General features: G+C 40.3%; 2 protein-coding genes across 4 annotated transcripts in view; one reads left to right on the top strand and one right to left on the bottom strand.

The window, feature by feature from the left end:
* LOC144663852 (multidrug resistance-associated protein 1-like) overlaps positions 1-9,792 on the bottom strand; it is a 42,902-nt gene extending 33,110 nt beyond the window's left edge. For 2 of the 3 annotated variants that reach the window (XM_078524923.1, XM_078524925.1), the window contains exons 1-9: positions 9,639-9,788; positions 6,343-6,530; positions 5,947-6,008; positions 4,989-5,123; positions 3,321-3,560; positions 2,110-2,302; positions 1,225-1,479; positions 1,031-1,096; positions 297-434 (exon numbers count right to left, since the gene is read on the bottom strand). In XM_078524923.1, coding sequence (XP_078381049.1) covers positions 297-434; positions 1,031-1,096; positions 1,225-1,479; positions 2,110-2,302; positions 3,321-3,560; positions 4,989-5,123; positions 5,947-6,008; positions 6,343-6,471 — 1,218 coding nt within the window. In that variant the 5' untranslated portion in view covers positions 6,472-6,530; positions 9,639-9,788. Of the gene's footprint in view, positions 1-296; positions 435-1,030; positions 1,097-1,224; positions 1,480-2,109; positions 2,303-3,320; positions 3,561-4,988; positions 5,124-5,946; positions 6,009-6,342; positions 6,536-9,638 lie in introns of all 3 variants that reach the window. The other variant, XM_078524924.1, reaches the window with a different exon arrangement.
* Positions 9,793-9,934: 142 nt separating this feature from the next.
* Positions 9,935-11,768, top strand: LOC144662243 (uncharacterized). The gene has a single exon (XM_078523013.1). The coding sequence runs from the start codon at positions 10,003-10,005 to the stop codon at positions 11,356-11,358; it is 1,356 nt and encodes a 451-aa protein (XP_078379139.1). The 5' UTR covers positions 9,935-10,002; the 3' UTR covers positions 11,359-11,768.
* Positions 11,769-14,815: the final 3,047 nt, after the last annotated feature.

Genomic DNA, 14,815 nt, shown 5'->3' with positions numbered 1-14,815 from the left:
CATGCATAGAGCTAGCTTTTATTTACATGTAGCATCATTGGTCTCCAATGTGTGCAGAGAGATATATCGGTACGTAGGAGTAATATCAGGCCTAACAGATCGGCAATTCATGCAGAGAGACAGATAAAAAATCTAGATATAATCTTGCATCCATAGGTCTGCTATGGTGTAAACAGAGAATATTTTGGTTAATGCAGTAATTTAAGTATGGAGAAGGAAGAGTTTTTGTATGAGCTCGTTTTTTGAATGAGCTTTAATCACCCAGAACGACCTTTGTACTTTCATCAATCACTTACTAGCGTTGGTGCACAGCCAAAGGTGAACATAAACCCTGAAGCCCACAGATCAGAATTTCTTGAATACTTTAGTTCCTTATTACGTATTCTCTTGATTTCTTTCATAAATGACTCCTCCCAAGCATAAAGCTTGAGGACCTGAAAACCAGAATATTTCAGAAATTACACTACATGTTTTACATTCACAATGCAAGTAAGTGACTAATAAATTGATCAATCATTTGGCTGACCAATTACCATAAACACCCGCAGATAGGCCACACTTTTTCCCAAACATTTTCACTCAAAATCGAGGGTACAGCTTATCTGCTTATCTGTGGGAACATTTTGAAAATGTGCCGTAAAACGAGCAAAAAAGGGACCACGAGCCAAATGTGGGTGGGGGTACTCCCACTTATGGGCTATATATATGTGCTGTGGGATAGGGTATGGTATAATGGTTATTGAGGTTCTCGGTAATTTAATAGGGTATTTGTTTTGTTTTTTTGCTCCTTCTCTTCAGACAACAAGTGTCTTCAGAACAGGTCTTTAATCCTATTTTAAGATGTTAGGCAATTTGGCAGGCGGCAATGAGCCAGAAAAGCATTCTGACTCCCTTAAAAACTTGTAACTCATGGACCACAATAACATGTCTGCATGTTTTACCTCCTTTGAAATGCTTCTTTACAACCATTGCAGTTATTCAAATCAAATAGATTTCAGGACGGTGTTAATTGCATTAACTTCACACATACCTTCATTCCACCAAGAACTTCGTTCATCACTTTGATCCTTTCATCTTTCTCACTCATTTGTTTTACCTAGTACATTTGTTTTAAGAAACAAAATTAATGCATGATTTATAAAATAAAATCCCACTCTGTAAATTGACTGAAGATCTCCTAAGCAAAAGGATAGTTAGTCATGTTATTAAAAAACTGACTGTTACCTGAAGAGTACCCATCCTACTTCCAAGAAACATGTTAAATGGAATGATGAGCACCATGACTCCTAACCCTGCTAGAATAGACAGTCCTAATGTGTTATAGAGGAAGTACAGGGCACCAGCAATTTGAAGTGGGCTGGACCACAATGAGTTGATGTAAGTGGTAAGCTCCATGAGGCGCTGTGCATCCACAGACATCAGGTTTACCAGCTCGCCTGCTGTTGTCTTCCCCTTGGACTTACTGTTCAACAGTAAAGCCTTCAAACAAGCAAATATAACAATACAATAAATTACGGTTCTCCTAAGATCAGCTAAAAAGAAAGAAAATTCTGCGTTGATAGGCCATGTCATAGTGGCAGAACATAACTAAGTGACAGAAACTTATCCATTAAGATGGAATGCAGCCCCCCCCCCCCTGGGTTAATACCTCCCTCCTCACCCCTCCTTCAACTTCCAGCATTAACTTTTTGCGTGATTATCAAGATACTTACAGTACACTGCTACCTCTCTATTCTCCTGTTCGCAGCTGAGAGGCACCAAGAAGGTAAAGTGTCCTGCTCACATTGAGGACAAAACACTGACTTCATATAATTTTCAGTGGATTACATGGAGAAATACTAAATTATACATTCCATTTTTGTTTGTGAAATCTCGGCCATGTGTGCGAGGTGGTAGCCAAGTAATGTCAAAGGATGATTTGGTCTCAAACAATACCACAAACAAAGAGGGTAAGAATGAAACTGTCTGTTTAGAGGGCATCTGTTGCTTGTCTATCGAGGGTCACCGGAGACCATCTACTCATCTAAGGATCGAGGGGGGGGGGGGTATTCTGGCATGGGTGGCTAATCAAGGATTTTATAATATTGCATCTCTTGTTAAGACTTTTACCTTTTCGTAAACTAAACCAATAATGCCTGTGCGCATTCTCATGCCTATAGTATTCATGATGTGGAAATACTGGTGAAGAGCAAGAGACTGTATGACGGCTGTCACAAACATTGAGCCAGCATAGGCATAGCCTTTCCATTCCTTCCATTCACCAAACATATCATCTTTATCTTCAGTGTAGCCAACAATTAACCTAAAGTTGAAACAACAAAAAATCGAAAGTATATAAAATGAAAAGTGGGGAGCTTGCAATTGGCGACACCTCATTTTTTCTGCCTTAGGCTGAACATTTGAGAACTGTAAAACACCCCCCCCCCCCCTCCCAATTGTCTGTTTGTTTAGCCCAACTTCACTCCATAGGCCCATGTAGCAGGCACCTTTCCTGAGTGTGATTTCTGTCCAACCCAAAACCTGTAACACCTGTGTGGGTTGTCACTAGTAATAACTGACACGCAACATAATGGAGGCGTGTTGACCGCTTTTGTGCCACCCTGTTACACAGACTAAACAGTCTGGTTGATGAGAAAGTTACAGTGTATATTTACGACCTGGCATGCACCATACCAGGACAGTGTCCCCACCCAGTGCAAAATTATATACTCTCCTCATCCCCTTTCTAGGACAGGGCGGATCCAGGATTTTCTCAGGAGAGGGTGGATCACTAAAGAATGGTGTAACTGACTTTCTTTTGAATGAATACCAGTTGAATTAGAAAGCCGCATGTCATCTCTGAGGGGGGGAGGGGGTGCACACCCCCTGTACCCTCCCCCCTAGATCTGCCCATGTAGGACCTTTTGAAAAGGGCGTGAGGGCGCTTAATAGGGATGGGGAACCTTTTTAGAGATGGGGTTTTGTTATAAATAATTTATCAGATCTACAGATAGGGTACCAAGACATGAAATGGTGCTGCTTGGTAGCATATTGTCACAAAATTTAGCAACAATAACAAGTAAATTGGCAGTGCTTTCAAAACTTCCTTGTTTTCTTCAGTTCATAAATTGTTACGAGTTACCATTTTGGAAAGGGGGGATTGATAAAATGTGGCAGGGGGGGGAGGGGATAAAGGGAGGGGGGCTTGTTACAAAACTGAACTTTCAACTGAACTTCTGGACTTGGGAGTGGTCCAGGCCTGAAAGGGGGTCAATAGTGAGCTTTTACAGTAATAGAAAAAAAAATGAAAAAAAATAAAATACATAAGTTCATGTAATTACTTTAGGAGCTGAGGTTGAATAAATATTAGTCCATCATGTAAGAGCTTGCAGAGGACAGCTATGGCAAAGTTGATTCCAAACAGGCTCCAAAGTGTTTTGGTGAGAGAAGGTTTCTTTTTCTTCTTTGGCTGCTGTGTGGATGAGTTTCCTGCAGACTCTTCAGTTCCACCTTCATCATCCAGCAGTCTGTCTGTTTCTCTGTAATCATCTTCCGATTTGTAATTTTCCTTAGGTGCATTTCTTACAAATGAAAAAACAAAAACAAAAGTTTAGAAATAAGAGAAATGATGAGCCTGGCAAAATTTTAGAAGCACTGAGAAAAGTGCATGTACCGTGGGAAAGTGGAAAAGGGTCAGTTTTGGTGCCCTGCTAGGAGACTGTGTGAATTACAGGTCGAAAAAAGGAGCAAACAATTCCCTTACTCCAAGTAAAGATATGTCTTTAAGGCATAGAAAGTTGGGTGTTGGTCCCAAGCATGCCCCCTTCAGCAGGTTTAAAGTAGCCTTTAGTGAAGTACATGAACATGTGTACATGTAATTCAAACCCTACACCTTTTATCGTCCATTTTTCAGTGTTTTCATTAAGAATTTTAATAGCAGGAGAATAGTGTAAAGTAACCGGAGAATGATTTTTAAAGGTTCCACAACTTAATAAGAAAATAGGTAGAGACTTTTAAAATTTAGCCGGAGAATTCTACATAGTAGAAGGAGAATTCTCCGATCTCCGATGCCTAATGAACACCCTGATTTTTGACAGAGAAGGTAACCCTTTCATTTACGTGTACCTTCAACAGAAAAATGTACTTATCATGTACCGCAACAGTGGGAATACATGTATGTACAGTATCTCTTTATTAAACGTTTTACTTGAGCACCCCTTATTGTTTACTCTGAATCAACTGTTCATTTGCACTCAAATGACAGGGACCACAGAGGGGGAGGGGCTGGTAGGGCTATAGCCCCACTTCTTTTTTGCATCGGTTGATATTTTAGGGTTCCAGATGATATGGGTAATGTACTCAAGATTGCATATATGCACTTCACAAAGTCCTACTAGCCCTACTACTTTAAAATGGTCTCCACAGTTCCTGAATGAGAGTTTTCTCTACCTTTTGCTTTTACTCCAACTTGTGAAATTCCTACCCTTTCCCAGCTATTTCGAGAAACGTTGTCGGAAAAAAAAAAACATCAAAGTGCACGCGACAAGACCGAAAAGTGGTCTGGGTATTCACAGGAATTTTGCATATTGGCCTAGAGGAAATTTACAAGTTTGTATTTTTGCACGTGGAGAATTTGTTTTTCTTCTCAGGAGGCCTATATCTGTAGCTTAATTTACATTTACTGTCGCATGTCTTTGAGTGAGGAAAAATTATTCTGAACTTCAGAGGGTCTAAACGTACCTTGTTTCTAAATGTCTGAAAAGAACCCCACGAAAATTGCGCTTATTTTGTTGTAATATATCTCATTAGTGTTCAACACGTGCAGTAGCTCAATACATCTACCCATACTACCTTTAGGGATTGGCTTGTGCAGTTTTGTGCTTTTTTTCGACAACGTTTTTTTGAAATAGCTGTATACACTTACTTCCAGCATGAAAAATGCACCCCTCTGGGTGTAGCATCCCCATTACATGTATAGTCCACTACATGTAGGGAGTCAGGTGACTTACATTTCTCTACATTTCCTCTGTTGTTCAGTCCATCTCTGCCTCAGTTTTGGTACAATATAAGATGCTTGGTTATTTCTTCTTAATGCCCAAAGATCCTTGTCTTCTAGTGGTCTTTTGTAACCAGTATAAATTATCCTGTTATTTAAATTAAAATGTGTCAATTGGCAAGCTGTTTCTTGTGTAACTACCATTGTGTACTATTCTGCAGAATAGGAGAATTTTGGAACATGTCACTACATGTAGTTTACTTATGGTCAGCTTCACCCTGCTGTTTTGCTCGTGGTTAGCTTCACCCTGGTTTGCTGCCTTGTAGTTAGCTTTCATTTGTTGGTACAATGTAAGGGCAATATATTATCGTCATTCCCTCATTCTGCATTCCACCGAATAGGGTCACCCCTTCAAAACCCTATCCTACCCACTAATCAGGTCATTCTACATTGTGTTATTATCGTGCATCCAGCATCTAACAACCCTGGGAGCTATGCTTTAATAATATTGTGAGTACTATTTATTTAATATTCATCTATTCATTCAAATTGTTTGCACATTCATTATTTATTCATTTGTTTGTTTACTCAATTGCACGCGCACTTGTTCATTCATTCATTCATTCATTCATTCATTCATTCATTCATTCACTCCTTTGAACTAGTTTGTTCTTTATATTAGTCTTACAAATGTGCGAGGCAGTGAGGCATGCAAGGCAAGGCAACATGGCGTGCAATTAAGGCACGGCAGCGAGGCGTGCGAGGCATGGTAGCCAGAAATCCCTACTTCAAATAAATAGGCTAACTGCAAGCTACCTAAAATAATTGTAGGCTAACTGGAATGTTATTTAGGCTAACCAGAGTGCCATTTACTAGGCTAATCAAAATGCTATTTAGGATACCCAGAGTCACAGGATCGCACACCTCGCTGTTCCTAATTATTCCTGATTTATTTGAATTTTGATTCTCACCAGTTAAACCACCAAAATGTAAGCTTTGAAAGCCAATTGGCTCTATCTTCAGGATTTTGCTTCTGCATTGAGAAAAGAAAAAAAAAAGAACTTAACACAAATTGCATCATAAGCAATGACTAAAGACTGGAAAACTAAAAACTGTGGGTACATGATGTAAACAAAGATGACAATAAAATTCTATTGTACACATATTGCACAGATAACTTGCAGCCTTCAGTTCAGGTTACATGTACAATTGTATCTCTGCACAGGCCCCATGCAAATTACCTGCTCGAGTGCACATACCGGTACGTCTGATAATAAAAATTGTGAAATCATATCCATTCTTCATACTCTGGTAAAGTCATACATGTAGCTATTAAAAACGAATAATTAATTTATGACTTAACTAACCCTCTTTACATGTTCCTCCTCATTGATCTCAGGAAATGAAGCCCACCCAACATCACTGAAATTCTCTGACTGATCATGAGTACAAATATCTCCAGGACTATCTGGACCTTCTTGAACATGAACCTCCATGACTTGTAACTTTTTAAGTCCTGTAGCTTCAATCAATGACTGCTGTTAAACTAATCACTGTGATCTAAAGAACAAAATACAGTCATATAATAAATTATAAAGAAAGTATTAACTACACTTTTTGCTCCTGGGAGTGTTACAGGCATGAAGCTGAAATAATTTATTCAGGTAGCCAGACCACGTAACTGTAGACTACATTTGAGCATTATGGCCTATCAGGCCAGAGCTTACCGGTATCCCATTTTATGTAGCAAAATATACTTATGAAGCGACTATAGGGGTCTTTGTATTCCCTCCCCCCTCCCCTGAATGGGATGCTAGTCCACTGGGTTACCCCCAGCATTAAATTTGCCGGTACCCATTTATACACCCGGCCATGGGTGGAGAGAGGCACTTTGAGAATAAAGTATCTTGCAGTACCTCAGCCAGGGCTTGAGCCTGGACCCCTTGACCCAGAATCCAGCACTTTAAGGCCACCGTGCCTCCCACATGGTAGCCTGACTGTAGCAGGTAAAACATATCAAATGTAACCTTTTGCACCTGTCACACAGCCTTTACTGCTTATGAGTAGAAGCTTGCATTGCAAGAACACAGCGAGGCAGGGGTGACAGGATACAGACTGGGGAGAAAGCTGTACTATGTGTGCTTATTAATTTTTTGCAGATTACATGTACTTTGAATTCATGTACCGTAATGATTCGATTTAGCACCCTCCTTCCAATAAGCGCCCTCTTCCGAATAAGCGCCCCCCTTCGAATGTGTTTTTGTTAATAAGCACCCCTATTCCAATTATAATTAGCCAGTGCTCGACACTAACTTTTTTGGATACTAGGCAATTGGCTAGTTAAGGTATAAATAATCACTAGCCCACAAGGACAAGTCACTAGCCCCACCCCTCCCCCCCTTTAAAAAAAATTAAAAACAGCCAAGTTTGAATCAGCTAATCTCTTAGCGCTACATTTGTTGGAGTCCACACAAGTACATCTTTCCTTCACTGAGTCGCAGCAACGATGCTATCATCCAACTCAGTTGAGAATTTCTTGACCGTGGATCACACTTCTTTTTCTCTTCATTCTGTGTGTGGTCCTCTGGTGAACAATGTAAATCTGGCTCACGATTATCGGCCCTTGAAGGCAGCTTTCTTGTAGGTTAAGTGTTACAAAAGCTTGAAATCATGCTCGCGCGGTCGCTCGCGCGAAAACCCCAAGATGGCCAACTTATTATGGCTCTCTCCCAGGTCCCTTTTGAGTGTCATGGAAGCGAGGACAGAGGGTCTTTTCCAAGATGGTGTCAGGTTTGCGAGTTGATCGTACGATATAAACCCGTATGCGGTGTGGGTCGCAAGCGCTCTGGTTTAAATTACTCAAGCTATGGAAACTAGATCCTGATGAAGGTTTCTGGGAGAAAAACTTCCCAAGTTATAGAGTTGTAGTTGATTTATTTTTCCACGAATCTTACTAGTATATGGGCTAGTAGGAGCGTACTTTTACTAGCCAAGCATGAAATTTTACTAGTCCTGGGCTAGTGTACTAGCGTTAGTGTCGAGCACTGTTAGCGGCCCCATTCTAATAAGCTCTTCCATTTTTATAAGCGCCACTATTGTAATAAGAACCCCTATTGTGGATAACTGCCCCTACTGAAGTTATTGACGTCGAATAGATAAACTCATGAACATTCACCGTACCATAAATGTATATTTTTACTGCCAAAATGAACAATTCTTTTAAAAGTAACTGAACTTTCAACAATTTGCTAGTGTTACAGTTTCTGTTATTGTCATGATCAGTTATTTTAATATTTATTAAGTTTTGTTTTGAACATTTGGTTGTTTCTCAAAAAAAATAAATAAGTGCCCTTTCCCGAATAAATGCCCTGTCTCGAATAAGCACCCTCTCTTGAGGTGCCAAAACTAAATAAGTGCCCCGGGCACTAAATCGAATCATTACGGTAGTCTGTGATTTGACAAGGAACTTTGCATTTCTATAACTTATCCAGAGATTGGTACAGTTTTCCCCTATTATTCCCTTAACTTAAATATTCAACCACCTCCACCAACCCCACACCCCTACCCCCCCCCCCAACCCTCCCTCCTACCAAACAATCCAGTTGAAAAACATTATACATGTCAAACCCTAGGCCTGCCAGTGTAAAATTCGGCAAGCAAAATGTGTAGCCAAAGAGTAGGATCAGCACTTGATAACAGCAGGCATAAAGCATTGATAAAAGAAAAAAAAAAAAAAAAAAAAAAAAAAAACCTAGCAACATGTGAACCCTCAGGTTGGGGTGACCAGATCACAGATTGGGATGACCCTATTCTGAGGAATGGGGGAGTGACAGAATGTCACTTGTTTGCTTGCCGCTAGCTTCACCCTGGTTTGTTTGCAGTAAGCTTTACCCCAGATTGCCTACGGTTAGCTTTATTTGTTGGTTAGGGCAATATGCTATCACCATTCCGCCAAACCACCGAAAAAGGGTAACCCCCAGCTGGGGCAGCCTCATTATGGGGCAAGCAGCTTGTGAACCCTTAGAGTTCATAAAATAATTATTTTGGTATGTGTGGGTTTGTGGATTCACACTGTTCAACAGTTGAAACATCCATTTGATTCAGATTATAAAAGCAATGTCTATCCCGAGTGTAATAAATGTATGCTTAATAGCACTTTATTCTCGAATGATTTGATAAGCTTTGCCTCTGCACAGGGTAGCAAAGGGGGTGTCGTGATCCCGTTTCACGCACAAATTTTAACCAAATTCACGCGTCACGTTTACTTGAAACAGCAGAATTCACGAATCCTGTATTTTTTCTAGCTATTTTCACGCGTCACGGTATAATTTTTACCCTATTTTCACGCGTCACGGACAAATTTTTGCCCTTTTCACGTGTCACGTATAAACCCTTTGCTACCCTCTCTGCAACTTGCAAAGAAGAAACTTCGCATCGGACATATATGTAGTACAGTCCCACGATTTTACCAGTGTTGTGACACATGCAAAGTGTTCCAACACACGTAAACCATTCCATGGCTCAGCTAAAGCTTCTGCGACCTTCTACGCACATTTATACCAAAAATCGAAGCTTGAATCTGACAAGCTGTCGACCCAACTTAAGCTTACATAATTTCTGAGATTTCTGATAACACCTGCATTCATATAAACAAGGGTGAAAGATACCTTATTCGAGGCAACTGAAGGTTGACATTGTACATGTACGTTTCCAGCTGTACACTTCGTATGAATGGTGAAAAATATATAATGAAGCCGGTCGCGTGCAGGCTTCTATGGAAGCTAATGCAAAGCTCTGCAAATTTTTGATTTTCATTGTTGTGGTGCAATTCTGTGTCCCAGACTCTCTGCACACAGTCGGCACTCGGCTCCTCGGCCGAACCCGGCCCGTCTCGGAGGAAATCCGAGCTCGCCCGGAGCATCCCGAAGAACAAAGCCGAGGAGACTGGAACCTAATGAGAAGTCAAAATGGCGGCCGTTTTGACAGCATTTATGTACATCTTTACTAGATGAAAACGGCGCTCAAAAATGATTCCTAGTTTACGAAACGTCGAAAAACATCAAGTAAACTTATTGAGATGGCGAAATTTGGTACTAATGCGCGGAATGAGCTCACTGCTCACAATTTGTCGACCTTTTCACGTGCTTGGAAGCGGAGGCAATTCAAACCATGAGACATCCTTGCAGAGAATATTTCTTGCCAACTATCAAGCAAGCTTTCTGTTCCACACATCTGGGATGGAACAAGTTAACAAAAAGGCTGAGTATATGGAGAAATCAAGAGAAAAATCTGCGGAACTGTTAGAAAGTTTACGCAAGAAACGTCTCGAGGGCCTTGTGAATCCGAAGCCATTACTGTCACACGAAGAACGAATCCTGAAGCGAATAGAAAATATAGAATCAATCAAGAAACTCGTCATTTTCTACTGGGTGGAAGTGAAAAGAAAGCGAGAGCTCACTCCTTTGCATAAATTCACAATTCTTGAATGCATCGTGAATTATTTCAACAAAAGCGTCCAAATGAGGGATGTGTTTTTGGTACAGGAAATGCAACAGAACCTTTTTCAGATGCTGGTGCAAGATATTAGAGCAAATCTCAATGCCTATGATGCAAATCAGCTATGCACAATTGCTATCTGTATGGCGAAGTTGTGCGTAAAAGATCCAATGGTTTATAAGGATCTCGAGAGAGGCATTTTGTATTATAAACTTGGAGGTTACTCGACCAAACAACTCTCAGAGCTGAGTTGGGCATTTGCAAAGTACCGTACACGAACAAATGTTGACGAAATCTTCCATGCCTTGGACAGAGAGATATTTGCAAGACAACTCTCTGATTTTACTTCTGAAGAAATGTGCTTGATAGTATGGGCCTTTGCAGAGTATGGGGTCCCAGATACTGGTCAGTTCTACAAGGCGATAGGTAATGAGATATTGACCCGTGATCTCGACCAGTTCCAGCCCTGGATGGTGGCATCTTTTGCATTTGCATATTCTAATGTAGAATCATTAAACGCTGAAGTGTTCAAGGTTGTTGAGGAACAGCTGTTTCAGCGTGAAGATCTGACACCTTTTGCTACAAATGATTTGGTGATGCTTGTCTTGGCATTTTCTAGAGTTGGAAAACTTCACCCTGAACTATTTAACATGCTTGAAACTGTAATGGTTAGAAGAAGAGACTTCAAAGAGATGGTTGTTGAGGAATTCTTACTGGAAATTTACGATAGACTAAAGAACAGCGAGTTTCATTTAGCAGTGTTAGTGAAAATTACTGAGCGTGTGTTAAACCCAGAGGTGTGCAATTCTTTATTTGATATTTTATTTCGGCCTCGCAGATCATGGAAGGAAAAGGTTCTACATCAATACTTGTTTAAAGCTTACTAGTTAGGTCAATAAGTATGTGACAATTTTGAGTATCCTTCCAAGTGTCACTTGGGAGCCATCAATACAGTAGAATCCCAAGTTTTCAAGCCACCAGGGGAAATGAAAATTGCTTTAAGAAATTGAGATGTTCAAGAATCTGTGTGTAAAATCAGAGAAGTAATATCCAAGAGAAACGGAAATTGGTTTGTCAATCACAATGAGGAGTTTGAATAACCGATGCTTTGAGAAGTCAGGATTGTACTGTAGTCCTAATATTGTCCCACTTAATATCCAGGGAAGGGAGGAGGTGGGGTATGAGGGTCTTAACTTGAACTCTAGCATAGGGGAATTTGTAGCAAAAGCCTTCACCAAAAGGCTGAAATAAATTTGGTTACATTGTATAGTGAACAAAACAGTAAAAGGTACAGGAAGTGCTAACATTGTTTTGTGTGAGTTACTGTAGTTACGGTAATCCCAGGGGGGTACTCGGGACTTCAAGTGATGGGGATGTTTGAAGGATTTTTTTCGGTTTTAAAATTTCGATTAATTTTTCTTTATTTTTGCCCCCATTCGATCATCCCTGTCACTTGAAATCCCGAGTAATCCCTGGGCCAGTCGTTACCATGCAAATAACGTAGACAGTAAGACCCAAAAGAATTTTTTTTTCCTTTTGGGTCTTATAAGTTATTTGCAGGTAGTTTTGGGAATAAACCCAAATGGCTACTCAAATTTTTATTATTATTATTTATGGGGAGGCTCTGCCCTGAGGTCGAAGCCTTTACCTTTCATATATCATTTTTGACGGAAAAGGTACCCTTTTAATATACCGTTGATAAAAAATGATACCCCTTTCACGAACCTAGAGAAGGTTCACTACATGTACATCTGTTTTCTTAATTTTTCACTTGAATAATGCCTTAAAATGCTTAAATGAATCGACTCTTTGGTGGGTCTGTGTAGGTACAGTGGAACCTTGATTTAACGAACCTCTATATAACGAAGTCCTCGATATAACGAACGATATTTTTCGTCCCAGTAATAGCAAATATATGGAAAAGAACCTCGATATAACGAAACCTCTATATAGCGAACACATTTTGCTAGTCCCTTGGCCCTTCGTTATATCGAGGTTCCACTGTATGGTGTACAGTGTACATACCCAAATGATAGTTCCCCTGCCCTTTACCCTTACCTGTACACTCCAACTCATGAAATCCCTGCCCTTTTATATACCTAGAGCCTGAAAGTGGTACCCCTTAGGCGGAGCCCTCCTGTATAGTCCACTTTAGGGGAATCCCCCTCCCCCCTCCAGAGGAAATAAACTCCTACATCAGTCCCAAAGAGCACCCTTCTCATTTCAGTCGTCTCAGCAGCAAATTTCACAGTGGCCCCATATCACAGACACATCAGTTTGACAAAGCATCATTATCACCAAATTTGGCAGTTTTAACCCTAAAGCACACAATTCAAAGTAAATTCTGGATACTATCCACCTCACTATTATAATACCAGAATCACTACTTTCGGGCATCCATGGAGTTCAGGTGTATGCCCAAGAGGTACCAGGTTGACCTTCGCATTCATGAGTGAAATGTAGCACTGGCCGACCAAGAGTAAACAAACAAATCAGTCTCTAGCTCAGTCGGTAGAGCATCGGTTGATCTAATCCGGAGGTTATGGGTTCAATTCCCACCGGGTTCAAGATTTTCTTCATCCTGTGGAAACCTTCCCAAAACTCCTTTTAAAGGGTGAAAACCCAGGGGGCTTTGGCGTATCAGCAGTATTGGCTGGCTACTTACTACCGGCACACCATAATACTCATAAATATTAATTAATTGTTATCGATAAGGGAAGGGTCCCTTTAAGGTCGCGCAGGACCCTTGCTCCCCAGGGGGGTACTCCGGGATCAAAGTGACGGGGATGATCGAATGGAGGCAAAACTCAGGACCCAAAAAAATCCCTAAGTCTCCCGACATTACCCAAAAAAATCCCTGGACCAAAAAATACGCCCAAAAAAATCCCTAGTCAAATTACCCCTAAATTGCCAAGGCCGCGCCAAGGCACTTTAGTTTGATTTTAATACCCCAAAAAAATCCCCTATTTAAATCAAGTCACCCAAAAAAATACCTGCCAAATTCTCCTACCCAAAAAAATCCCGGAATCGAAAATTTCGACCCCAAAAAAATCCTTCGCACATCCCCGTCACTTGGATCCCGGAGTACCCCCCCCCCCCCCCTGGGCCTTGCTCATTTAATAATATATTCATTAGTCAAATTTCTTGTTGGAGTGCTATCTTGTAAAGCTTTAATTAACTACATTTTGAATATCGATTCCTCTAAAATTTAATAAGGATACTCAGGGATGATGGAGTCCCTCAAAATGGCTGCAAACATGAAGATCTTCGAAATTGGGCAAGTTTACACAGCTGTATATATTTCATTAAGACGATACCAGAAGGTTTTTTTCGATAGGAACATTTTCTATTACATCTACTTTTCGGCTGCGTTGGTTTGATTGAAGTAGACCGCCTCACTTTTTCAAAAATAAAGTTTGAATCTGAGCCGTTTTCAAGTGTTTCATCAAGGTGTGTGATAGGGGTGTCGTTAATGTTTTGCTGCTAGCTTGATTCGAGCTCAATGTTCGTGAAAGTTGGTGTGATAAATTAAAAAGACATAATTTAACAGGCTGTGGTGTTTGTTTGGTGCAGAAGTTGTTAGTTCTTTTTTAAATAATTTTCAAAGCTGTGGTAAATTTAAGCCTTGACAGTGGTCGTTACAAGCGCTCGTTCGAGTGAACCGAAAATCCTTAAAAACTGGAAAAAAAAAATAATGATCCGGTCAAGTGAATTGTGTTTTTAGTATAAGTACATGAAAGTCTTGCACCACACTAGAAAAGAGCGAAATCTATTAAACAAGCCAGATCGGGCAGACCAGTATTACAGACACAGCCTCTTAAAATCTGTTTAATCGCTACTCTGAGTTTCATGCCTCATGCGAGGCAATCATCAGGGGACTGCCAGAAAAAACGGTTACATTGAAAGAAATTTGAAAATACAGAACAATACAATACATTGTGTGTCACATGTCACGTCACGCGGGAACTTTATCACTAGTTACATGATAACGTTTTTCAGCAAGAATTTCCTAGCATGTCTGCAACACGATACGGGCTCGTTTCCGGTTTACATAAAATGAAACATTTCTCCCACAAACACAAATTTCATCTCTTGGTAATATTCGAATAAGACCTAGGCTGTTTAACTTTGCACCACTTGATGTCATGCTTAGTGTTCTGATCTTTCAAACTCCATATATACTTGCAAAAAAACAAATTTGAAAACTTACTTTGGGACTTCAACTGATCCTACCTGATTTTTCTCCGGCAATGATACAGCGTACTATCTTGAGGACGGTTATTTAAATCAAATGATGATGGGGAATATGCTAAAATGTGATGTTTCTAATACTTTGTTATGACA

The sequence above is a fragment of the Oculina patagonica genome, chromosome 8 (genome assembly GCF_052425735.1).
Source record: "Oculina patagonica isolate OP01 chromosome 8, crgOcupat, whole genome shotgun sequence".
In the NCBI taxonomy this organism is placed as follows: Eukaryota; Metazoa; Cnidaria; class Anthozoa; order Scleractinia; family Oculinidae; genus Oculina; species Oculina patagonica.
The sequence above is the reverse complement of the archived record's forward strand: the minus strand, read 5'-3'. Positions and strand labels throughout refer to the sequence as shown.